General features: G+C 42.1%; 1 protein-coding gene across 1 annotated transcript in view; it reads left to right on the top strand.

Moving 5' to 3' along the window:
* RNF150 (ring finger protein 150) overlaps positions 1 to 24,665 on the top strand; it is a 171,462-nt gene extending 146,797 nt beyond the window's left edge. Inside the window, exon 7 of the mRNA XM_067567985.1 lies at positions 23,759 to 24,665. Within this exon, the coding sequence (XP_067424086.1) occupies positions 23,759 to 23,877 (119 nt within the window). The 3' untranslated portion in view covers positions 23,878 to 24,665. The remainder of the gene's footprint in view (positions 1 to 23,758) is intronic.
* Positions 24,666 to 25,025: the final 360 nt, after the last annotated feature.

Below are 25,025 nucleotides of genomic sequence, written 5' to 3'. Positions count from 1 at the left end.
TAAAAACCAAGCTCAGATATTTTGCATGGTAGCGCAGAGCACTAAATAAAGGACTAGCAGATACACTCAACCAATGTCATTACAGCTCCCAGCACAACAGGGCTCCAGTCTTCAAGGAAATGTTGTTAGGTGGTATTCATAATAGGATTTGTATGCTAAATCCCTGCATGGTCTTTTTCAATCCCTGTGTGTATCACCTGTGATATCAGCATTTTAAGATAAGACTGAGAGAATTTCTTAACTTTTTATTCAGCTCAGCTATGGATTTTCTGTTTCAAGAATCAGTGTCCCAATTAATCTTAAAGTTTCCAAAGTGTCACATCTCTTTTCCCATTCCCTAACAGGTTGTACTGCATTGTTTCTTATTAGTGAGCTATTCTGCATGAAGTACTATCATATCTGGAAATGTCATAGCATTTTAGAGCAGGATCCATTCTATACAGATGTAAATGTGCAGCAGGGGTTAGATTCTGGCATTTAGCCACAGCCTTGAATAAGGAGTGATGCTGAGCTGTACTGCCCCAGGGAGAGCTGCAGGAAGGTTTTGCCTGGGTGGGTTCATGGGGAGTGTAAGAACGGCAATGTCCCTTGCAATGGTGCAGTACACATCCCTCTCTGAAGATTGCCAGCTCCTTGTCTCAATGCCGAGAGGGTTCAGGGCCATCTCTCCTCTCCTCCTTACCCTCCTTGCAGCAATTTGCTCCTCTGAGAATAGAGTCCTTGCATTTCCACAAGCACAGAAACTGCAGTTATCTCTGGCTTTACATAGCAAGGCCTAGGTCAGGGTGGGAGGCTCCTTCCCACCCCCACGCACCCATGTTTGGACCAGGCCAGGCAAAATCAGCATTAAGTGTCTGAGTTTAAAATACTGTAGTTCTTTTATGAAAAGAGCAGCTAGAGTATAAAAAAAATGAACTTGTTGGAAATCTGGCATTTGGAGAAAAATAAAGCATTCATGCACTTCATCCGTGATCATATGGACCTTTCCCAGTTCACATGGTGTTTGCTATTTTTGGTAACTGTTAATTTGTGTGTATTTTCAAGCTTCATTCACCGTTCATATTTCATTTTTGGTCAGGCCTATAAATATCTCTGGCCTTTCAAGCTGTACAAGCCCCAGAGGGCCACAAGTACTAACTCCACCTGTTTAAGAGAATGATTGGCATGCTGCAGAGGGCCCACTAAATTCAGCCTCTTCCTCCTCCCTCTCCCCCTCTTCCTCTACCCTGCTCCCCCCAATTCTGTACTCTGGAAACTCCCAAGGCAATTCCAGAAAGGGAGAGGGTCCTGAGTTGGAGTAACCACTGTGCTCAGTCTGAAGACAGCTGGGTAGCCTGGGAGGTCTTAGAATCATAGAAGTGTAAGGCTGGAAGGGACCTCACAACATCTTCTAGTCCAACACCCTGCTCTTAAAGCAGGACTAAGTATTATCTAGGCCATCCCTGACAGGTGTTTGTCTAACCTGCTCTTAAAAATCTCCAATGATGGAGATTCCACAGTTTTTATGTGAATCTGAAATTGTGAAGCAGAGCTATGTGACTAATGTATTTTTTGGTTCATTGGTAATTCCAAAAAAAGTAGAAGAAAAATTGCTTCAAGTCAAACAAAACTGTTCCTTCTAAACAAAACATTTCATTCAATTCAACCATTTTAAAGGGTTTTGATATATTTTTAATAGAATTAACTTTTCATTGAGAAATTTCCATTATTTCAAGCCAAAAACTTGAAACATTCCATTCTGAAAATGTCAGAATGAAACATTCAACATTTTCAGAATTTTTTTTTAACAGAACAATTTGGCGAAACCAACACAAATTTTCAAAATGCATTGGTGTCACCAAATCTGCATTTTTTCACCAAAAATGTTTCTGCTAACCAATTTCACCCCCAGCTGCATTTTGAAGTCTTTCTGATAGGTATGGCGGTACATTTCTTTTCCTGGGTTTTGTTGTTTTGAAAGATAAGCTCCAAAGACAGATTGTCAGGCCACTTTCAAGTTAGTCAGGTAGTTACTTTATTAAAATAAAACTCCTTAGAAATTATTTGGATCTGTGCATTTTTAAATGTCTGTGTGGAAGATACACCCTTAACTGGCTGCTGAAAAAGAATGAAAATATATTATAAGAATCTTATCTATTGGTGTCTTGTAATCGCTTGGCCATTCTTTATGTTATTAATCGTTTGTTCTGAGAAGGAATGTGAGAGGAGAAAAACATGTGACAACTGCCCAAGCTAATGGTGAAAGCATCTAAACACCAAACTTGTATCCTGGAGATTAAATATTCATGGGATCTACTTACTCAAAGAGTGAGAGGATTGGGTCCCAAGTGCAAATATTTGTCTCAAATCTGCTGGTTCTAGTGACATTAGGTGAAACTTATAGCAATGGCATGGATCCAGCCCTTCAACTCCAAGCGTGGAAGGGACCCTTGATCCATGGACTTCTCTCTTCCTGCATAGAGGGACTCAGCCACCTCTGTGAGACCTGTCTCCCTCTTCTGGATCTCATGGCAGCAGTGGCGTACTGAAGGGGGGTCCCAGGCCCCTGGGCACTGGCCGGGGGAGGGGTGCACCATCTGGGCCCTTCTCGGAGGAGCCATCCCCCGCTGTTGCAGGCAGCCTGGGCCCGGTGGCCACACCGACCCCAGCTCAGGCCTGCTAGCGGTTGAGGGCACCCAATGCGGGGGTAGCAAGCTTCCTTTCGACCCCTCCACCCCTGCACTGGGCACAACGAGGGAGCCGCCAAGACCAGAGCCCATCACTCCTCCCGCCCCACCGCCGCTGGGCAGCCCAGGTGCGCCTGCCCCTGTCACGCCCGCTCCCAGCTGCACCTTCCGCCTCTACAGTGGGGGGAGAGTGGAGGAGAGTGGGAAATGGGCCTGAAGACACCCCACTGTGGGGCGCTGCCACCAACCGGGGGGAAGGGGTGCAAATGCAAGTATGCCACTGCATGGCAGCCCCTCAGCTGGTAAAGGGATCTGTGTGAGAGAGAAAGCTGGGGCTGGAATACCAAGGAAGGATGGGAGGGCGGATTGAGAATTGGTTTATATTGATATTAGGTGCGCTGGCAGGGCTCTGTGAAGCTTTTGTTATGCACAGTCATTTGGAAGTGGACACAGAATAAAACAGACATTGAGTGATCACTGAACACCACGGGCCCCATCAGGATCAGGACTTCGATCTGCTAGGCCCTATACATACACATAGTACTAGAGACCCTTCCCTGAAAAATTTGCAGGCAAGCCAAGATATAACGTGCAAATAAACCTAACCAGCAATGCGGAAGGGCGGAATAACACAGACACCAATAACAGGATCAGCCAAGGCAAAACAAGTTCATGAGGACAAGATTTAGGACCAGGATAGGTGAATTGTGTGTTCTTTATTTTCTTCAAATTTACAGGACTATTATAAAGCAAGCTCCTCTTTAGCCCCCTATGGCAAATACATGTTACGACAACATATTATGTTTGATTCAACTTACAGGAAATTATGCTAGCTGCATTGTTTAAAAAATGAGAGCTTTCTGTCAGATTGGTGACCATTCTAAAAAAGATGGATAATTTCCCTTGAACAACAAATCTGGGCAAAATCTCAATGGCTATAGCTATACCACAGTTAAACAGCCCAGTAGCCTGAGCTCCTGTCAGCTGGCATGGGCCAGCTGCAAGCGTTTAATTGCAGTGTAGATATACCTTAACTATCATCTCTCTGTGCAGGGACTTGCATACACTCCCTACTGCACAGGGGTTTTAGATTGCAGAACACTTGCATTCACTGTGATTCTCCTTAAGCAGATCTGACAAACATCCAGCCCCCTGCTCTTTAGTTTCTCTCCAAGGATAGTGACAGTGATTTACCAGGAACCACCCATCTCTTTCAAAGCAGAGTTCATTTATTCAAGGACAGAAGCATATAGAGAAAACATAGAAAGGTCTAAACACCTACTAAATGTACCAGAAGTTGCCCATCAACCCTATGGGGACTCTGTCAAGTTTATGTCCTTTCAACCTTTCAGCAAGGGGGGGGTCTCCCCTTGGACAAAAGGTCATATCCATTTGTTGAATCAAAAACAAGACCCCAGAAAGAGTCTGTTTAAAGTGGGCTTTTATTCCCCAATAGCCTTTATTTTCCAGGCTCCTGAAAATAGATAAAAGCCAGTCACTGTCCCCTTTCTCCTGCCCGCCAGGGGCTCAAGACTTAAAAAGCTGGATAGCTGCATAGCCAGACCTGGAATTTTGCATTAACCACACCCTAGTGAATTCAGATTTCACAGGACATCTCTCCCCCCTGCCCTGTGAGCTAGGAACACGCAAATATATATAATGTGTATTGATACAAAGGCCTATGAATATTCCATGGGCTCATATCATCTGTCCCATCTTGGTGTAATGGTCTTTGAAGTTTTCATGCTTTCAAGGCCTGGCTCTAACATACAGATAAAATTTCTCAACACTGAAGACTGTAGTCTCCAGATAGGCCTGTGTTCATCATATCTGTCACAATGTGCTTAACAAAAGCTTTTTCCAGATTACTTTTGGCTCATGAGTTCATATTTTCTTGTAAAATTTTCAATACTTACTCGTTTCAGCCTGGTCAGAAATACAGTGGTTAATGTTTATCTTTTCATGGTAATATCTGCTCATCGCAAGATCCTATTTTACTTTGCAGTGTACTGTTAAAACAGCTTTTCCCTAGTTATCTTAGCACTTTCTGATTTCCAGCCAAAATCAGGACATGCAAAGAGAACTTTTTTTTTCAGTGTAACACACATCTTAAGGAAACTCAAAACGGTTGAATTCAAGTTTTGGGTGAGGGTTTTTGTACATTCTTATTTTAACCAAACAGTGTGAGGAGGATCCATGCAGTGATAAATGCCTGAACTTTCAGCCAGCCTGAACTTGTAGCTCTGTGAGGGGAGATTGCCCTGTTCATCTGTGAGGACTCTGTGTGTGGCAAGGAGAGAAGAGTGCTGCAGGCCAACACAACACCCACCCAGGCACTCTCCAGTGCAGGGATAAGTACTCGGGAAGGGACCCTGCGCTGCCACCAAGTCTTCTGGCTGCAGAAAAAGGGAACCTCATGGCACTTACCAATCAGGGAGGCAAGGGGCAAAGTAGTGCATGGATTTCTTTTTCCCTGCAGAAAGGGGCCACAGAGCGCTTTGTAGTATAGGATGTTGAAAACAGAAAAGTTGTGATACAGCCTCTTTTTCTGGCCTAATGAAAGGAATCCTGGTCCTAACAGAAACAGCTGTTGCCACATAGAATTAAGTCTTACACTCCTGTGGCCTGCAAGGCCTAAAACTTATAGCTTCTCAGGATTATTAAATCTCCTTTGACCTGGGACTTTTATGTGATGTTTTGTCCTCTATGGGCTTGGTTACATATATTTACAAAATTCTCTAGTAAATGTTCATACTTCTTCATTTCTTCTTTCTTTTTTGCAAACCAGCTCTTGTAGCTTTTAGCTGACATCCAGCTGTCAGTCTGCATTGGCAAAGGGATGGGTGACATAAGTCAATATTTTTTCTAAACAGGCTGTAAACGATGGTTTTAGTTGCTACCAGATATCCGTATTGTTCTCCTTAAAAACGGAAAAATACTTCACAGATTAAATATCTTGTTCCACTTCTGAGCTACTTTTGAAACATAGTTAGTTGAGTTTTCCTTTGTTTATAAAAAATTATTTGGAACCTGGAGAAAAATGAAAAGTATGAAAATGTCAGAGCAACTTCAGGTCACTTACCTCGAGAGATGTGTTTACTGTACTTTCAGCGCTGCCTGGTGGGGTATCATTTTCAGAGTTTGCTAATGAACAATAGCGGCAGTGTACTAGCTTTAGATGTATAGGGCTGCAGTTCTTTCACTTTCCTGTCAGTAATTGTGATCCAAGACTGCATTTCCAGGTATGAGTGGGTGGGCTGTGCACATCCAGAGAAGGAATTACAAGTTAGGTCCTACCACATTCACGTGAAAACCGTGTGTCAGACTCTGAAATTTGATCTCCCCCGTGAAATGTGGCTGTTGTAGGGAAGGGACAGGACTGGGGGAGTCCCAGCCGAGGGCTCCTACCATGCTCGCTCCAGTTAATAGGCTCAGCCCAGGCTGGGGAGGGACAGGACTTCCTCTTTCCCTGCAGGAGCCAGGTCAAACCCATCTCCAGGAACCTCTCTGGGCTGCAGCAAACTCCAGAGAGCCCAGCTCAGGAGGCAGCGCAGAAATGAGGGTGACGCGACCTGAGCGGAGAGGCTGTGACCCCAGCTGTCAGCCCTTGACCTGAGCGGAGAGGCTGCCAGGAAAACCCGGATGTTTGGTGATCCACCCCCATATCCTGCAACCTTCACTTCTGCGCTGCTGCTGGCGGTGGCGCTGGCTTTAGAGGTTGGGACCCAGCCAGCTGCGGCTGCTCTCAGGCTGTCTAGCTCTGAAGGCAATGCCCTTGCTAGAAGCATCACAGAAGTAAGGGTGGCAATCCCACGGCCCCCTCTACAATAGCCTTGCAACTCCTCCCCTCCCCCTTTTTTGGGTTAGGCCGCCATGGTTACAACACAGTGAAATTTCAGATGTAAACATCTGAACCTATGAAACTGACTCTTTTTTAAACCCTATGACAGTGATACTGACCAAAATGGACCATGAATTTAGTAGGGTTCTAATTATAAGCTTTGAAAATAGTACACAAGAAACCCAGCATGGATAATTTTCAAACTGAGGTTTCCTTTATGTATAATAATCTTTCTATAGATTTTTTTAATAATCCTAAAGCCTTTAAAAGAAAATTATGTTCATGCAAAAAGAATGATCTTTCTATTGTTTTTTTTTATTTCTATGGCAAGTCTGTAGATTTTCAAAGTAATTTCTATATGCTATTAATTTGATCCCCATTAAAGCTACAGGACTTTTCCATAAGAGTTGAAAGACCTGGGAGTCAAACCATTTTTGTTCACTGCTAATGCACATATTGATGTCTGAAACCATTTTCCCTCTTTTGGCAAATTGAATGTTCGTTATTGTTCATTTTAGTTTCTTCCTCTGTCATTAAGGTTTCTCTTGTATGTTTTCTGTTTTTATGGACTTGTGACACTTGACCTTTAATCTAAATACTGTACATTAGCCAAATGACTCCAGTTTCTTTTTGTCATGCCTGCCTATCCTATAATTGGTAAAGCACATTTAATGAGTGACACTTTTATAAAAAAGGGGGTTGAAATGGTCAAATGTGATGAATCATATATGCATTCTACATTCAGGGCCTAATCTTCCAAATCAACGCATAGCACCTACGGATTTGTTTGCTGGTTATTACAATGGGGGCAGGGAGAAAAAGAGGCTACAGCTCAGCAGCAGAGCAGTTACTACAGCTTTCAGGCTGCAGTAAAATTCTGTTCTGCCTGAATTATGCACTGCATTGGTAATAAATAGCTGATGAATCGGTGTACAGATGGATTCCCTGACCACATATCCAGCCTGCACAGCTACACAGGGTGCACCCATGAAGCTTGACTGCACACCTTGTGGATGTTCCACATCCCCTGCATTGCTTCCAGTTTTTATGCACATACATTGTACAGCAGGACCAGGCCAGTTCCATTGCATATGAACCCTGCAAAGAAAGGGCGGAATTTGCCCCTAAGCTAATATATACTTTAGGCTTATCTTATCCTCTTGTTAGCGATACAGGAGATGGTATGTGCTATCCATACTGGGAACAAGATGGCACTCATGCCATGTTTGAGACAATATATTTCCTCATAAATTATTTTTCTTTCTGTTCTGTTTGCTTGATTATCACACTAAATCCCATGATTCACACACGCTTCCATTATATGTTTGTGCATGAGACATTCTTTGTATTTGCTCTTAAAAACCTGTACATTATTCTCCTCAGTAATACTTTGCTAGTGACCTTAGCTGTTGGAGTTTATGCAGTAAAATATACCCACTTTTGAAAATCACTGGCACATTATGATGAGAAGCATACATGACCAGATTTAACAGCTCCAGTGGTCATTTTAGTTTAAGAATTAACAAGAATTGCCCTCAAAACAAGCTATTTATTTTTGGGGGGAGGAGGATGACAGTTCATAGAGGTTAAACAAAAAGGGCTCTCTTTTGGCGTACCGCCATAGCAATCTTAAAGTTCACATGATGAAAATTACTTCTCATCATACATAAACTAGAACATGTAGTTAATTTTAATTTTAAAATTAAAATTAACATTCCATAAACTATTGCTGGTGGTAGCCCTCTTGCTGTAAAAATATATAATTTGTAATCCACAGCCAAATGTAATGCTAGAGACTTTTCCATCACATTTTCACAGATGGCATCACATCACTCTCACCCCTTTACTGTTGCTCAATCAAGCTTCCCTCCGTATAGCCCCCTTTGTATTTTTTTTTCTGTCTCATCTTTGTGTTGTCTTCTATAATACCTACGTGCTTGGTGTCCATTTACCTATGCACCCAGTACCACTTCTCTAATTCTCCCAATGCTTCCTTTAAAAGCGCTTCTTCCATGGCGCCTTTAAAAAACTAAGTTAAGATTCCTTTGCTACCTCAAACTCAATCCTATACCCAATGTACTCTGTGTCTGAACAAGATTATAAACTTGTTTGATCAGGAACCTTCTCTCCTGGTATTCCCAGAAGGATACATAAAATAACTACAGTAGCAATTAGCATTCATCTTGGGATACACATATTAAACTGTGATTGGGACCTTACGCTTTTGGATAAAAAACATCTTTTCTAGAACAGTCTATTTGTAGACTATAGATTATATGGCATATATTATATATTACCAGTACATATGGGAATATGTATATTAATCACTACTTTTATTTCACTCTTGATATCACTAATATTTTTAAAGTGACATGCATCACAATTAAAGATTTCTTCTCCTTTTCTACAGGTCGTACATGTACTCATTTCTTAACTTGGTTATGTAGAAATCCTTGCACTATTTATAAATCATTTATCACAATATCACAGTCTGTGACCAACCCCTATTTATGGATTTATTATTATTTTAATTTGTATTGTCATAACCCCTAGGAGAACTAACAATGGACCAGGACCCTGTTGTGCTAGGTGCTGTACAAACACAGAACAGAAAGATGGTCCATGCTGCAAAGAGCTTACAATCTAAGCACAAAACATGAGCCAACAGACGGATACAGACAGACTGACAAGGGAGCACAAGGAAACAATGAGACAGTATTGGTCAGCACAATAGGCAGTGCTGCAAGCACACCAGTGACATAACCATTGTAAAGGTTGTTGTGGGCATACTGACAAAGGAAAGTGTTAAGGAGGTTAATGAGGTAACTTTGTGGATGTTTATGAGGAACTTTTCCCAAGTGTGAGGAGCAGCCTGGGAGAAAGCACAAAGGTACTTGTTTAACATTTAGCAAGTAAGCAATGGAGGCTGGCATCTTGGTCAAACTGGAGGCAAGAGTTGACCTCTCAGCAGTGAGTGAGAGATGATAGGTAGGGTCAGATAGGCAATGTGAAAGTGAAGACAAGCAGCATTTGTTTGCAAGCAGTGGGCTAGGAGAATGAGGTAGATGGGTGTTTCTTGTGGCTGGATAAAATGGTCTTGCTTGTTTGTCTGTTGCTGGAGGCTCTTTCTGAGTGAGGGGGCTGGGACTCACTGCCAGGTGTGGTGGTGATGGAGCTTCTCCTTTCTCGCCTTCTGCTGACACAGCTCTTAGCTTTGGGGCACTGCTTCCCCAAGTGGCTGGGTACCCACCCACTGGAAGAGCTACTTGAGCTGATCACTTGTTGAGTGAAGGAGGAGGGAAGAGTTGAGGAAGTCTGGGAGGGGATAAGGAGGAGGCAGCAAAAGGGAAGAGGGGAAAGGGACTAAGTCCTTTCCCTGCCTTTGCTTCTGTAGGATCCTCTCCCCATGGGACTTTGTTTCCCACACCTCAAGTAACTCAGCAAGTGCTTTTTATGACTCATTTCCAGTTCACGACTCGCTCGTTGAGAAGTCCCTCCCTCCTGGACCCTCAGATCCCCATGCCTCAGATTTTTTAAGTAATTGCAAAATTATGTATTAAAATGGTCTGATTTCAATAGTATCTGTTTACTTATCTTCATCGGGTTAGTGATGTGTGCACGAATACATGATATGCATATAAATGTACTGAAATTGCCCTTGTCAAAACTATTGATGAAATGTCAGGACATGACACAGCAGATTTTGGTTGAGCCGAAATAGGTCAATACCGTCAAGATTTGTACACCGTTGCGGTAGTGAATTATATACTACTTAGTGATGAACCATAGTGGCAGCCTGTCAGCTTGCTAAGTGGATCAGCTGTGCTCTGTTTCCCAAGATGGAATTTCCAGGCATGCACTCACTGTGTGTGTTCAGAAGACCCAACTAGCTGACCCTGCCATTCATTTTTAAAAAAAGAGTAGACCGTAAGGCACCCGTCTTTCTTTATAGAACCTGTGGTGGTCATGCCCAACCTGTAACTGTTAATATTTGACATTTCTATATACTGCCATACAATGGGTGTACATGGATGTACTGTATTGAGAGGTTAGGCACAGTTCTGCTTTAAGGCCTCAGTCCTACAAACACGCAAGCATGTGGATAATTCTATGCACCTGAGTAATCCCGTTAACTTCAATGGGACTGTGCATCTCAGCAGCATTACAGACATGTAAAGTGTTGCAGGATCTGGGATGTTGTCATGCAACAGGGAAAAACTACATTTGGCAAAGGGAAGGGAAGGAGGGAAGTATACACAAAATAAAGATAGCAGGTTTTCTTGTAACACATGGTGCAAATTATTTATGTTCCTCATTTTATATGTAGAGCTGGTTGCACCTCCTATTGTTAAGATTACCCAACACTTCCTCTCATCAGACTCTGTTTTCAGTTGCTTACAACTTTGCCAAACTTCAACCATTTGGGATGAAATTTTACATGCCAGGTGTCTGCCTCAGGCTGATTTTTTTTTTTTTTTTTTTTTTGGAAAATTTCAGCCCAAATGGTTCCGCTGTTTGTTTGCCCAGCTAAGAAAACTGGGTGACCTTTTCTTTCAGCATCCCTAGCACGCCCGTGCTTTGGAGCAGGGACTGGATATTTGGCAAGGGGCAGCTGATGGCCTCTTTGCCATTCCTGTGAAAATGTGCCTGAATTTGGCCAAGTAATAACCCTTTGAAGAACCACAGTTTGCATATGCTCAGTAGAATCTTCTTAGAGCTTGACAGCTAAAATCTGCTAGGATTCCATCCTCACAGAACATGCTCCATCCCCGCACAGATCATACCTATGACCAGATTGTGCCCGTGCCATTTGCACAGAACAACTGAGCATAATCCAGCCCAAGACTTCAGGGACAAAGTCAGCTGTAGCGGCTGTTCCGGGTCAGGGAGGGTCTGGGCAGTGGAACTGAGAGCAGGCAGCTGCAGCCTGTTTTTTGTGTGCACTCAGTGATCCTTCTGCTGGCACCCAGGTAGAATGGATGAGAAAGTCTGAGAGAACAAAAGATGAGCCATTGGGGAGAGAAGGGAGTAGAGTGGAACATGGAGGATGGTGGTACTGGGACTGGAAAGAGAAGAGGAGCTGGGACAGGGTGCAAGGGAGACAGGGACAGAGACCCAGTTGGCTGGGGGGGAGGCACTGAGATCAGATAAGTAGCTGGGGGAAAAAGGGAGACTGGGACAGCTGGACAAGGAGATGGAGACCAGGAACCAGAGTGGAAAGGAACAAAAGGAGGGGAGACAGATCTGATGAAGAGCTAAGGTGCAGGGGAAGAATTGTGAATAGCTAGGCAAAGAGACTGGGCTGGGCAAGTGAACCAGTGTGGGAGTGGGGGGAGGGGAGAAGATGAGGTTGAATGAGAGCCTGGGAAGTGAGACTAGAACTGGGAGCCAGTGGAGCAGGGAGGGGAGAGACAGATGGAGGAGGAGGGAGGGTGGGAACTGAGGCTGACTGGACAAGGAGATTGGGATTGAGTGTGGGGTGGGGAAGAGACTAAATGTGGAGGGGGGAAGATTGGGACTTGGGACAGTGAAGTTGGATGGGAATACGATGACTGGCTGGCCAAGGAGACTGGGACTAGGAAGAGAAGCCTGAGGCGTGGAGACTGGGCCTGGTTAGGCAAGGAGAATGGGACTGGAAAGGAGCTGGGGTGGAGAAGAGACAGGACTGGGACAGGGACATTTTAGAGGTGATGGGGCAAAAGGGATCAAGCATGGGGGAAGGGGCAGAAGAGTCTGGGCACGCTACAGCACACACCCCTCCAGAGCCTGGAATGGAACCCAGGATCCTTGAGTCTCGCCATTCCTCTGCTGCCAGCAAATATCTTTGAAACCTACTGGCGAAGTGTCCCATCCCCCTCTAGTGCTGGTCCACATAGAGGATGCCAACCTACTACTGCTGTCAGTTACTCCATTTGCTCAAGTGGCAGGGGGGTGTGGGGTGGATCTAAAGGTTCCATCCTTGCTAACGATCCATGTCAATATGATGCCATGTGATGTCATTTCTGGTTTTTAGGATTAGTTTTAAACCTAGACTATTGCACACACTACACAATATATATATATATTGTGTGTGTATATATATGTATATATACAAAAGTCTTAGGAAGGTGGGAAAGTGACTAATTTTGAGGAAGAAGTGAACTTGAAGCGGAACTTGAACAAGAAAAGAGGGAAGAGTGTAGTGTGGCATAAATGATCACAGAAGACATTCCAGGCATAGGACACAGCATGGGAGTAGGCACCGAAATGGCTGAGGGAGAAGGAAACATACGTGAAAGAGATCTGTACAATACCCTTTAGTTGCTGGTAGGTGATTGACCATGCCAAAAATTATTCCATAATTCAGTATGCTCAGGAAAGGACAGGATTGAGGTAGTATAAAGACTGATCCTCTCTCCACAGTAGAATGTGTTCCTGTGCAATTGTGCTTGAAGACTTTTGGAGACAATGTGGGGAACAAAATGTACACAACTTTTCCCAGTCTTGCATCTGACTTCTGTCTCAGTAGGACTTTTGCAGAAATTCTTTTTCCTGAAAAAGGGGTGGATTTTAAGCTAAATTTTGCTTCTTTTACGCATATGAGAGGTCTCGTGGTTATCAGATGTGACTATTTCCATGAGTAAGGGATCCAGTTTTGACACTGTCTTTCAACCATAGCTCAAATTATTAACAAAATGTCTTTCACTGTTAAGAGACTGTCTTAAAATAGAACCAGTAAAGCTGATGTTTATTGTTTGAGATGGCTGCACACAGTAGAACATCAGGACTGTTCTGGCAACTGACCTAGAAACAGGTGATATGCTTGCCTGAGTTATTAAGCATGTGTGTAAGATTATCCTTTTGTATTGTTAGATATTTCCTATCAAGGAAAATACATTCACTTATTTAAATGTTCTTGGTAGGTCGATACATTTGGTAATTAAAAGGGGAGTGGTGCGGAATGTATCAATCTGGATGTGGAACAGTGTCAATGTAACACATGGCTTAGTAGATACGGTCCTAAATATAAGTAGCTTTAGGGTATGTCTACACTGACAGCGGCAAAGTTGCCGCCGTCAGATTGACTTATCTGACTCGACTGAGCAGTCAGTGAAGACCCGCTCAGTTGATCCAGAAGTCAATGTACTAAAACCACCTCCTCAAGTGCGCAGTGCAGTGAAGACGGCATGCAGAAGAGAAGCACAGAAGTCGACGGGAGTTATGCAAGTTCTTCGCATACTTGGAGTAACTCTGGTCAACTGCCGCCAAATCACTGAGGTAAGTGTAGACCAAGCCTTAGTTTCAGGAATGCTCAGCACCCATGAATCCCTTTAGGAGCTACAGATGAAAATCAGGCCATTGTTGTTTAGAAGCCTAAATATGGATTTAGGAACCTAACTAGGTTTGAAAATTTTGGGAAACAGCATGCAGGATTTAATGAATCATAGGAGAATGGTGTTGAGGAAGGGTAGGTGGAATGGGGGGGAAGATGGGTTGGGGAAGTGGCTGGCTTTATAGATGTGGTACCATCGTTTGATAAAATTATCTCACAGTGTTACCAGGTCTGGGTGAATGATTTGGGCATAAACATAAATCTATCCAAATCAACCGTATTCACATCCCTCCAAGTGAACCCAGCAGTGAGTTTGAGATAGACACTTTTGTCACAGCACAGGCATCGTCAGGGTCTCCACATCACAGTAGCCTGCATTCTGGAAGCCCGTTGCAGGGGAAGGAGTGTTAGTGCATCATCAGGTTATCAGTAAATAAAAACCAATGATGAAATTAGTTGGAGTTTTGCCATTGGCTTCAGTGGGACCAGGATTTCACTGTAGGTGTAAAACTCAACATAAAAAAAAGACAATATGAGCACATTTCAGTCACAAATTCTGGCGGGCCAACAGGAAAGAGATGATTGTATTGTGTCTGGCACCAATATATTGCTCTTTTGATAGTGCAGAATGTACTTTGTGAAAGAATCGTCGCTATAACCCATGGGCATAATTCCTCTAAGAACTGCACTACTTGGTAATCTAAGCCTTGTAGAAGAAAATTGATTTGTTTTCTTTTACAGATATTGGATTTGGAAACCAAAATGGAGGTAGCTGAAACTAAATTTAAGAACTGTGGGGAAAAAAATCAGGCCGTAATCTGGTATTAAAACAGAGAGAGAAGGCAGTTCTGGGACCCTTGATTTCAAATCTTTAGAATTTTGCCCACATATGAATTACGACACTTCTGTAGCATTCTGAATCTCTAGATCTTAATTTCCAATATAAATTAAGCTCCAAGGAAATACTTTCTGACCTTCTTTGCCTTTAGATCTTTCTTCCAGGGCTCAACAGATGTTTTTCAACTTAATCAAAAATTTCCAGAATGGTTCCATATATATAGCATATTGATTTTAGTAGGGAATTATTATTGCTATATTATGACCCCTTATCAAGTTTACTGAACGTGAAAGAGTCTTTTAGGTGTCTAATACACTTAGAAGGGAGTATTTTAATTAACAATCTATGCCATGGCAGAATGGCAATGTTGACAACATTGATTTCAGTGGAACCACACTGGCGTGAAACGTGTGTCCCACAGTTGGGATCAGGCTGTATGTTTTGGAAATTGACTATATTAGTTAAGAGAGATGTAGACATAAATTATATCAAGTATTCACACATAGCAAGGATTCATGGAAGACATAGTGTGGTCTCTTCTCGTTCAGTATATTTTTGCTCCCTGGTTGTATTGAGAGCTCACTCTCACATTTGATCTCTTTATAGAAACTCACCAGGCCCATTTATGGACTCTCCCAATTTCCCAGAAGTTTGCTCGAGTCAAACATAAAGAGTTGACACCTAGCATGAGTTTGTGCCTAGTATGAATCATTTCAGATCATCGTGTTCTATTCTTTCAGGAATGCCCACAATTTTATATTCTTCTGCTTTCAAAGTCATCTGTACAGGTCATTTTATCCTCCAGAGCCTTGTCATGGGTAGTTATGTTCAGTTAGATCTCAGTCTCATTCTTTATGGAGGAGATTCTAGTTTCCACCTCCGTATCTCTTGCTAATTTTCCTGATATTTTCCCTACCCAAAGGGTTCTTTGGATATTCCCCTATCAGAGGTTGTATATCAGCTGTCAGCATTTTCCTCAGTATCTCAGATTCTGAAGTATTTCCCCAACTCCTTTGCTCTCCTTTTACAGACATCTAAATGTCTCCATCAACATTGTTCGCTCTAGTGTACAGAAACATTTTAATGGCAGTTTTACAATCCTTCCCCCTTACATATAGGACCTTTGTAACCGAGACCTTTACCAACAGCTCGTCAAAATGCAGTTTTATTAAATTGATTATTGCTACTGTTGTGGAGGGAATCCCCAAATGGCATTGTTAAGCATGGTCTTACAATTTCTTTTTCTTAGCATGTGAGCAATGTACAGTCTGGTATTGTTGTTAGTTTTGTGATGCAGTTGTGTTGAGAGAAGGTGTTGTGAACAGTAAACTCTCATTTTAATCTCTCTAACAAAAATCAGTTCTTGAGATAGAATTGCTTTCTGGGAACTGGGCACTGCTACAGACTGGGGACCTACTGACTAGGCAGCAGTTCTGAAGAAAAGGACCTGGGGGTTACAGTGGACAAGAAGGTGGATATGAGTCAACAGTGTGCCCTGGTTGCCAAGAATGCTAACTGCATATTGGACTACATTGATAGGAACATTGCCAGCAGATGGAGGGAAGTGATTATTCCCCTCAGTTTGGCATTGGTGAGGCCACATTTGGAGTATTGTGTCCATTTTTGGGCCCCCCACTACAGGAAGAATGTACACAAATTGGAGAGAGTCCAGTGGAGGACAACAAAAATCATTAACGGGCTGGAGCACATGACTTACGAGGAGAGGCTGAGGGAATTAGGCTTGTTTAGTCTGCAAAAAAGAGTGAAGGGGGGTATGATAGCAGCCTTTAACCACTTGAAGGGTGGTTCCAGGGAGAATGGAGGTAGTCTGTTCTCTGTGGTGGCAGATGACAGAACAAGGAGCAATGGTCTCAAGTTGCAGTGGGGGAGGTCTAGGTTGGATATTAGGAAAAACTTTTATTCTAGGAGGATGGTGAAGCACTGGAATGGGTTATCTAGGGAGGTGGTGGAATCAACATCTTTAGAAGTTTTAAGGCCAGGCTTGATAAAGCCCTGGCTGGGATGATTTAGGGTTAGTCCTGCTTTGAGCAGGGGGTTGAACTAGATGACCTCCTGAGGTCCCTTCCAACCCTAATATTCTGTGAGTCTATGCTACCTTGGTTAACATTGCTGAAAGAGGGGATTGTCTGTGTGCCATTTGTGACCACCTCTGTTCCAGGACAGTAGTATATAGTGTAAATACACAAATTACATTTTAAAAAAATCTTAACTCCATGACATTGACTTCTTCTTCAACAGGAAACCAACATGCAAGGCCCCAATATCTACTACCACTCAGCAGAGAGGTGACAATACTATACATAAAGGACTAGTTTGGGCCTGGCCCCTCTCTGGATATGAAAAGGAGGGGGAAGACTTGAGGAATATTTTTTTCTTTTCCCAATCCTACCTCTCTGGTTGGTGGCCAAACACAATAGATCAGATTCTCATCAAGATTACTCAGATTTTCATCAGAATAACACCTTTGACATCTGCAGAATTACTGTGGATTTCCACTGAGCAGAATGTGGCTCAGTATGTTCAAAGAGTCTGCAGAGTGAGTGATGACGTTGGAGCTAGCCTCTGGAAAGGGGACAGTTCAGCATCCGCTCTTCCTTATGCCAGCCAACAGAGCTGGCCAGGCACAGAGTACAGTGGACTAAGATTGGTGTAGAAGCCATATTTTCTGACCCCAGGGCTCCAGGAGGCAATTCTAGCTCCAGTTTCCCTCTGGGGTGTTTCATACAGCACCTAACATGAGGTAATACCTTAAAGGTAAAATTGAGCCCCAAATTAGAAATGGGCAGAAGCTGCAAAAGTTGGGATCTCTGTCTGGCTCTGGATCCAAACTTCTCCATAGTTTGTGTGTCTGGATGCACACTTAATTCCATCCCAATATAAAATGAACAGTTTTGGTACTGGATGGGTTTCATGAGATGGCATTATGAGGTCCTGTCCAGTACTGTATATTTTGACTGGATATTTGTTGTCAAATCCAGTTTTTAAGTGAAGGGCATGATTGACTTCAGTGACCAATGTACGCCAGCTGAGGATCCGAGCTGAATAACGTAATAAATGCTGTATTTGTAAAATGTCTGATAAATTAATTAAAACATCAGAGGGAACATAAGAAAAGTGTATTTAGTACAAATAAAAGACTACATCTCCTGGTAGGCATCATGGTCTGACATAATTAGAAGTAAGTAGCCCCTGCAAGTTTTTCCTTACTTCCTAATTCGTGTGACTGTGATAAAATAAAAAAAATTATTAGCACCCAGTAGGTTTTGTGCCACCAGTTTAATTGTGTGCATGAAAGATTTGATTTCTTGGTAAACTAATTAGTTCATGAACCATTGCTAAAATATAAGGGACATGACAGGCCCTTCCTGCTGCGCGTGCGCGTCCCCTCTCCTTCCCTCCTCTCCCCCCCCCCCCCCCCCCCCCGAATAGTTTACTGCTGTGGCCCAAGTTTTTAATCCATAAGAATAAGAGAATTTTGGCTCGAGTTAATTTTTAGCAGATGAATTATACCCTGGATGACAACTTTCATCTAAAGTGTAACAAACAATACTTCCCTGCTTCCTCAATGGAGGATATAATAACAGAGTGCTATCTGAAGGCCTGGAAGAGAGGAAATTGCAAAAATGTTAAGATTTATCTACCTACCCTTTTAACATAGAGAACAACCTATAGTAATTAAGTTTCCTGGTATTTTTACTTTTATGATATTTGGGCCATTTTTCAGTGTGTGGGCATAATGGCAAAAACGTGTGTGCACCCACTGGGTTCAACACTCAAGTTCTGCTACCTTTCCACTCCACCCCACTGAAGTTAGGGGCAGCTGGGGGTGACTTAGTCCATGGTGTATGTAGGAGCAGCCTGTGCTCTGCTCTAACTTGCACTAGTTAGAAGGGTTCCTTAAGGGCTATTTTACTGATCCAGGATTGCCTGAGTGGAATGCTTCAGCCATAATCCAGGATTACCTACTACGTGAGGGGGTCAGGAATGGGTGCTATAGATTTAGCTACAACAGCTTTAAATAAGTCAGGGATACCCTTGAACAAAGAGAATCCCCAGCAGCCTTGTTAGGGCAATTCTCTGTCACCTTCATATCACTGGGACAGAGTAATGGCTGTGATCTACCTTAACGTGTGCAAAAACAACCACATTTGCATGACTAAGGGCTTGTTCACACTTACCCGGAAATTCGGCAGCAGTCGACGGGAGTTACGCAAGCCACGCAGAGTAGTTTGCATAACTCCCATCGACTGCTTCTGCGCGCTGTTCGCATTGCGCTGAGCCGACGGGAAAAGCGTTCCCATTGGTTCAGCGCTACACTAGTTGAGGGGGTGGACTTATTCAGTCAACTCCCTCATCGATTGAGTGGGTCTCACTGACCACTCAATCGATCATGAAAGATTGATCAGGCAGCGGCAAGGGTAAACATAGCCTAAGACATTTTTCATCATGGATTGGATAATTACACAAGTCCCTGATCTGTGGGTATGAATGTCTGTTCACAAACACATGGGATTCTTCCTCGGCAATGGACATGTGGTCATTTTTGTAAATGCATCTTTATTCTGACAATTGAATATTTGATCGCTTCCATCCCAGAATGTAATGAGCTATGACAGATCCTTAAAAACCTACATTTCTAACTTTCTTTTTACTAATAGGTTTTCCCCCCAAAATCTATATAAATATTCAAAGTATTAGGCAAATCTTTAACAATGGATAAGCATTGTTAATCATAGGATTAGAAGGGATGGCAAAATCTGCAATCTTTCTGTTTTTAAACCATCAAATGTAAATATTATCCATCAATATTTTGCTTGCAATTAGCACTAACAAATATAACTACTATTTTTATGAATAATGTTGCAAACAGATGAAGGCTGCATCACTATTATATTAACTATGCCCTATGCAATCATACATAGCAGTATCATTAGGGCAACAGCAAAGTGAAATCCGTTGCAGTATAAGTTAGAAACATTCTTTTGTTTCCTCTTTTTCAAACCATCATATGTCAGAGAACACAACTGAATGGAAATTGCCTATACAGAATCAGGCAGGGAAAGGCAGCATGCTGTGACATGTAGCATTGCTTCTCTCGAAAGTAAAAGGAAAGTGATACTAGTGTTCTGAATGAGACTTACCATTACCCACTGTAGGTGGTAAAATCAGCTTGTGAGGTGCCTTTTGCTTCACTCCACAGCATGCTCCAGTCACAAAACATTTCAATTTAAAGTGTAAAATACTACAGAGCACATTGGCGAGCAGAATTGTCAACCCCAAGCATGCAAAAATCATGAGTCAGGCCTCCCAAATACCATGAGATTGCCTTAAAAATAACAAGATTTTAAAAAATAATAAATGTGCGGTTCTTTTTATTTGCCTTCTGTTTTATGAGCCTTTAGTGTTCACGTTTTCAAGCTTTTCTGTGCTTCCACAGAGCTAGAAACATTCTTTTTTTTTAAATGAAGATTGAGATTCTCACCTGACTCCAGGAGCTGGGACTTTAAGAAAATATATTAAATATGACAAAACTTGTAATTAAATCATGAAAGTTGGCAACACTGAAATGGAAACTGTTTAACCTTTTCTCCTGATGAGGACAAGTTGTCCATGTTTCCCCAGCATACATGAAAGAGCTGAGAACACAAGCTTGGTACACTAGCGTTTTGGTGTTGATGGTAAGCTTTGAGTTGTTCCATGCTCTTTTAGTTAGTCTATTGAAGGTGGTGGCAGCCTTTCCAGCGCAAACACTTAGTTCTTCATCCAGTGAGAGATGTAAGTAAGGCTAAGATTTAGTCATTGGTATTTTTAGTAAAAGTCATGGACCGGTCATGGGCAATAAACAAAAATTCACAGCCCGTGACAAGTCCATTACTTTTACTAAAAATACCAGTGACTAAATCTTAGCTGCTGTGGGGTGCTGATGCTCTGGGGGGTCCCAGGGTCAGACAGCTGGCCCCTATTCCAGTGATGGGGACTGACTGCCCCCAAGCCGCTGTTCCCAGGCCCCTGAGAATCGCTCTCTGGGGCCGCCCCTGGGACCACTGCCCGGGCAGTCCCCGGGGCCAGCTGCAGGGCTGCCTGAGCAGCGCTTCAGGACCCCCAGAAGTCAGTCGCCCCGGCTGCTGCAGAAGTCACGAAGGTTGCGGAAAGTCACGGAATCCGCAACCTCCGTGACAGACTTGCAGCCTTAGATATGAGAAATGAGGTCACACAAATGCTACTAAGCTATTTGAAGCATACAGTTAAGGCAAAGGTTGTTTACTCCCCTATTCTGCAAATCTCATTGACAGTGTTATTGAACATCTGTTAAAGAAGTAGCCCATGCTTTATGGGGCAGCCGGAATGATGCACTTGTTAGACAACCAGTATTTCCAGAGAGACTTATGCATGGTTACAGGTCTGACATATTGGCATAGAAAGCAACAACTCACAGCTAGATCTGTACATGGAGAACTGCCAAAAACTAAGCAGTCTGATGTCACTTGTGCTGGCTTTATAGAGTTTGGGCCTATGTCTTCTGTAGTCAATGGTTAAGTCACTCTGTGCTTTAGTGGAGCAGGATCAGGCATTAAATGCGCAGAGATACATCTGCTCCTTTACATTGCTCTCACCTTTCAAAGGAAGTTCGGCACTGAGCCCTTAAGTGGACTGCAGTGTCACTGTGAAGAAATTGGACAAAAATCTTGGCTGTCCACAACCTTAATTTCTTCCTTGCTGCCTTCTTCTCACTGTATTGAAATGGGAGGCTACAGCTTTAGGTTTTTAAACTTCTGCTTTGATAGCAGATGAGCTAATCCTCCGAAAGAAAGAAAAAAGAAATATTCATGTTATCCAGCACTTATGTAGTGCTTTACATCTTTGAAGCATTGTCCAAAGGTTAATTATTATGACCCCCTTTGCATCATTAGCCTGACTGAACTCTGTTTCTGAAACAAGGAAAATCACTGTAAAATGGGCAGCAGCTTATTTTTTTTAAGCAAAGATTAATTTTACCCAGTGTATTTCATAATTCCTACGGTGGTTTTTTTTTCCAAAGGAAAATAAACTTTTACAGAATAGAAGCGAACAGGTTTGAAAAGATTTCTCGCGCCTCTGAACGTGGAGGTGTTAGGAAGTTTGTGGTGGGTCATAGTGCTACCGTCATCGTCACGCTATCTACCTGTTCTGGACACTGCTAAAGGGTCTTGCCATTACTCCCTGCTGTGCACCCTGGAAAGAAGTAAAATTCCTTGAATAACATTGCAGCATCAGAAATACTTATTAGATGATGCTGTGACATCTGTATGTATGTTCAGCGTACCTGTATGCAAGTGGTGTAAATCAGCTCATTCATCTTTACCTCGCATTTAGTTCAGATTAAAGTTACTATTGTCTTGAGAATCCCACAGCTGACTTTTAATGTGGTTAAACCATATGAACAATGGAATATAGTATCAATGAAATGGAAACCCACTTATTACGTCAGTTTGTTTTGATTATCATTTTATCTTAAAAATAATTAATTATGGAACATACATTAATAACCCAGTAGTCTAGAAAGTTTCTTTCAGGCTTAGGCAGTTTTTATTTGAGGTCTCAGTGAAATATGCATTTATGCTTTTTCACTGTTTGATCTAACAAGTAATCCAAAAATCTAATGTAATTAAAATCCATTAATGTTTGCATTCTAGATTATTTATTCAGTAAGTATTCCTTTTATCTCCAGTGATAATATTTATAGCCAAGGCAATGGTTTTAAACTTTTGGCTACTGTGATATTGATGGAGATGACTTTATACAGAGAGACATACTTATGTGTCAGATTATTTGTTTTGCAATTACAGTGTATATAAAAATAATCCAAGGTGAAAAGTTGCAGAGAGGAAATGGCATGAAGTAACTGTTTGAATATGCACTAATCCAGATGTTCTTAATTTTTCTTGCCAAAACATCGTCTGATGGTAGTATAAGCAACAACAGACATACTTTTTCTTTAATAATCACAGTTTAGAATTTGCAGTTGTTGTGAGGCGGATGAAAGGGGATTGTATTCATTTACTTTAGAATAAATCAAACTGCTTTTTGCTTTTGTGGTTTGACTGAGATATCATTTGATGACCCCATGGCAATCTCACATCCACCTTCAAACTTTTTGTTTTAAATTTCAGTCTAGCTCAGCTTCTGTGGTTCAGTCATCAGCTCTAGAAATGATGAACTACCACAACTTTTACTACGCTGTACTACAACAGTGGAACATTGTCAAATCTGTTTAATTATAGAGACAATTATGAAACGGCCACTTCTCCCTAAAGATCCATACTGTCATTCAGAGTTGGCCGTCCAAGTGACCAGGAAGTTTCCCCCCAAAGATCAGGACATGATAGTTTTCTTATTTGTTCTCAAAATATTAGCTTGATCCTGCAGTCTTTTCGTGTGCAAATCTCCCATTGACTTCACCATTGTTGAAATACACATACGGTAACAGCTATAGCATGATACTGGAAAAGGTGCTGTTCTTCCTAAACACACAGCATGAGGCAACTTGTAGTCAGGTGAAGGTTTAATTGATCTGCCTCTAAATTTAGTTGGTATCAAGGCAAATTAAGATAGAAACTCTGGTACCTGTGGCTGCCAAAATATACCTGAAAGACTGAGCAGGAGAGAGATAGGGTCTTCCCTGAATTGCCCCTGTAAGGAAGATATGAAACAAGGGCTATTCTGCCCATGGTGGGATAGACAAAGTTCTTTGGATGGGAAGGGGATCAAGAGTGGTCTTGGTGGGAGCTGATAAGTATTTGGAGGAAGTGTCAGTGGAATAGCAGGAAAGTCATGGAGACTAGGAACTCTACAGGGAACCTTTCCAGAAGTGGAAGAGTCTGATTGAAGTTTTGTTATCAAGGCCTCTTTTAGCCTTAATTCATGCCTGGCTGGAATTTGTTGACTTTTAAAACATCTTAGAGATTGAATAGAACCAGAATCCAGAATCCAAACCCTGGGGAAGCGTGGATCAAGATTGTGGGCTCTTCTCTGGATTTAAATAACTGTGATAAACTGACACAAAGTCTTGAACATTCACCCCTTTTCTTGTCTTCTTGCAGGTGAACAGGAGCCAGCAGTCAGCAGTGATTCCGATATATCGTTGATTATGGCAATGGAGGTGGGACTGTCTGATGTGGAGCTTTCCACTGACCAAGACTGCGAAGAGGTGAAATCCTGAAAAACAAATAGAAAAACCCCACCAAACTAAAGGTTAGGTGTGAGGGGCAGGGACTGAATCAGCTTTTTAGAATTTGGACCACACACACACACACCACACACCCCTCTCTCTCTAGAACACTATAAATCCAGTGCACTCCATTCTGAGATGGTCATAAAAAGCAATAGTGACAGTTGTGTCTACTTGGATGCAGTTTCATCATCTACATGTGTCCATTTCGTTCACGTGGAAGATGAAAGCTTATTGTTTTCCCACATGCTTAAAAGCAGTCCTGTACCTCTTCAGTAGCTCGTAAGTGTACAACTGAAATGACAGCTTGAGTGTTTTCTACTCTTGTTCATTGTTTTTTTAAAAAGAAGATGATGTTTATTTATAGTTTATGGATGGACACTTTTTTTCATTGACTGACCCCAGCTTTTCCAAGAGTTCAATCTGGAAGTTTGAATTCCTGTTCTCTGATCATTTCATGATCTGTCTCCAGGATTTATTATTGCCTTGACATTTCTGCATGAAGTATGCATGGCTTCGAAAAGAATCAGTGTTTCAGCACTCTGTATTAATATGAAGCCTATTTTCTTTAAGATTTTAAAGCCTTTAAAGTGGGTCTTGGAGATTATATTTTCAGGCCTTTACCCATGTGAGTTGAAGCTCTCAGTTGAAGTTGCTGTCTTGTTTTTTAAAACTGCATTATGTTGGCTTCCACTTACAGAACTCTATTAAATGCACAGGCAATACCATATGTAAAAGAGGAAAAGAATGGCATTAAACTTCGTCCTGTCCTTGCTATATTTTCTGCAATTAGCAGCCTCTGGTACATTAATGGCCTTCCTTGTGACTTCCTTGTTCAGTAGCTGGAAAACAGGATCTAGTTTAAAATCAGAACTTCCTTAAATTTAAAAACAAAAATCAGCAGACCAATGAGTGTCTGAGTAGTTTCAAGAGGGCGCTTGGTAATCCCCATGTAGGTATTTGTGGCTGATGGAAATACTTGTAGAAAGGATCTGAACAGCAAAGAGGACTACAATGTCAATTTTCAGAATAAATAGTTAAACCAAGAGCAGCTGGAGAATTGCTTGCCTTCATATTTTAAGTACAATTTTTGCACGTCATTGTTATCAAACACAAGATTTAGGTGAATTTTCAGTTCC

The sequence above is a fragment of the Emydura macquarii genome, unplaced genomic scaffold (genome assembly GCF_026122565.2).
Source record: "Emydura macquarii macquarii isolate MOO-44397 ecotype Brisbane River unplaced genomic scaffold, CSIRO-AGI_Emac_v2 contig_2834, whole genome shotgun sequence".
NCBI classification, from domain to species: domain Eukaryota; kingdom Metazoa; phylum Chordata; order Testudines; family Chelidae; genus Emydura; species Emydura macquarii.
Note: the sequence above shows the minus strand (reverse complement) of the source record. Positions and strands in the feature narration are given on the sequence as shown.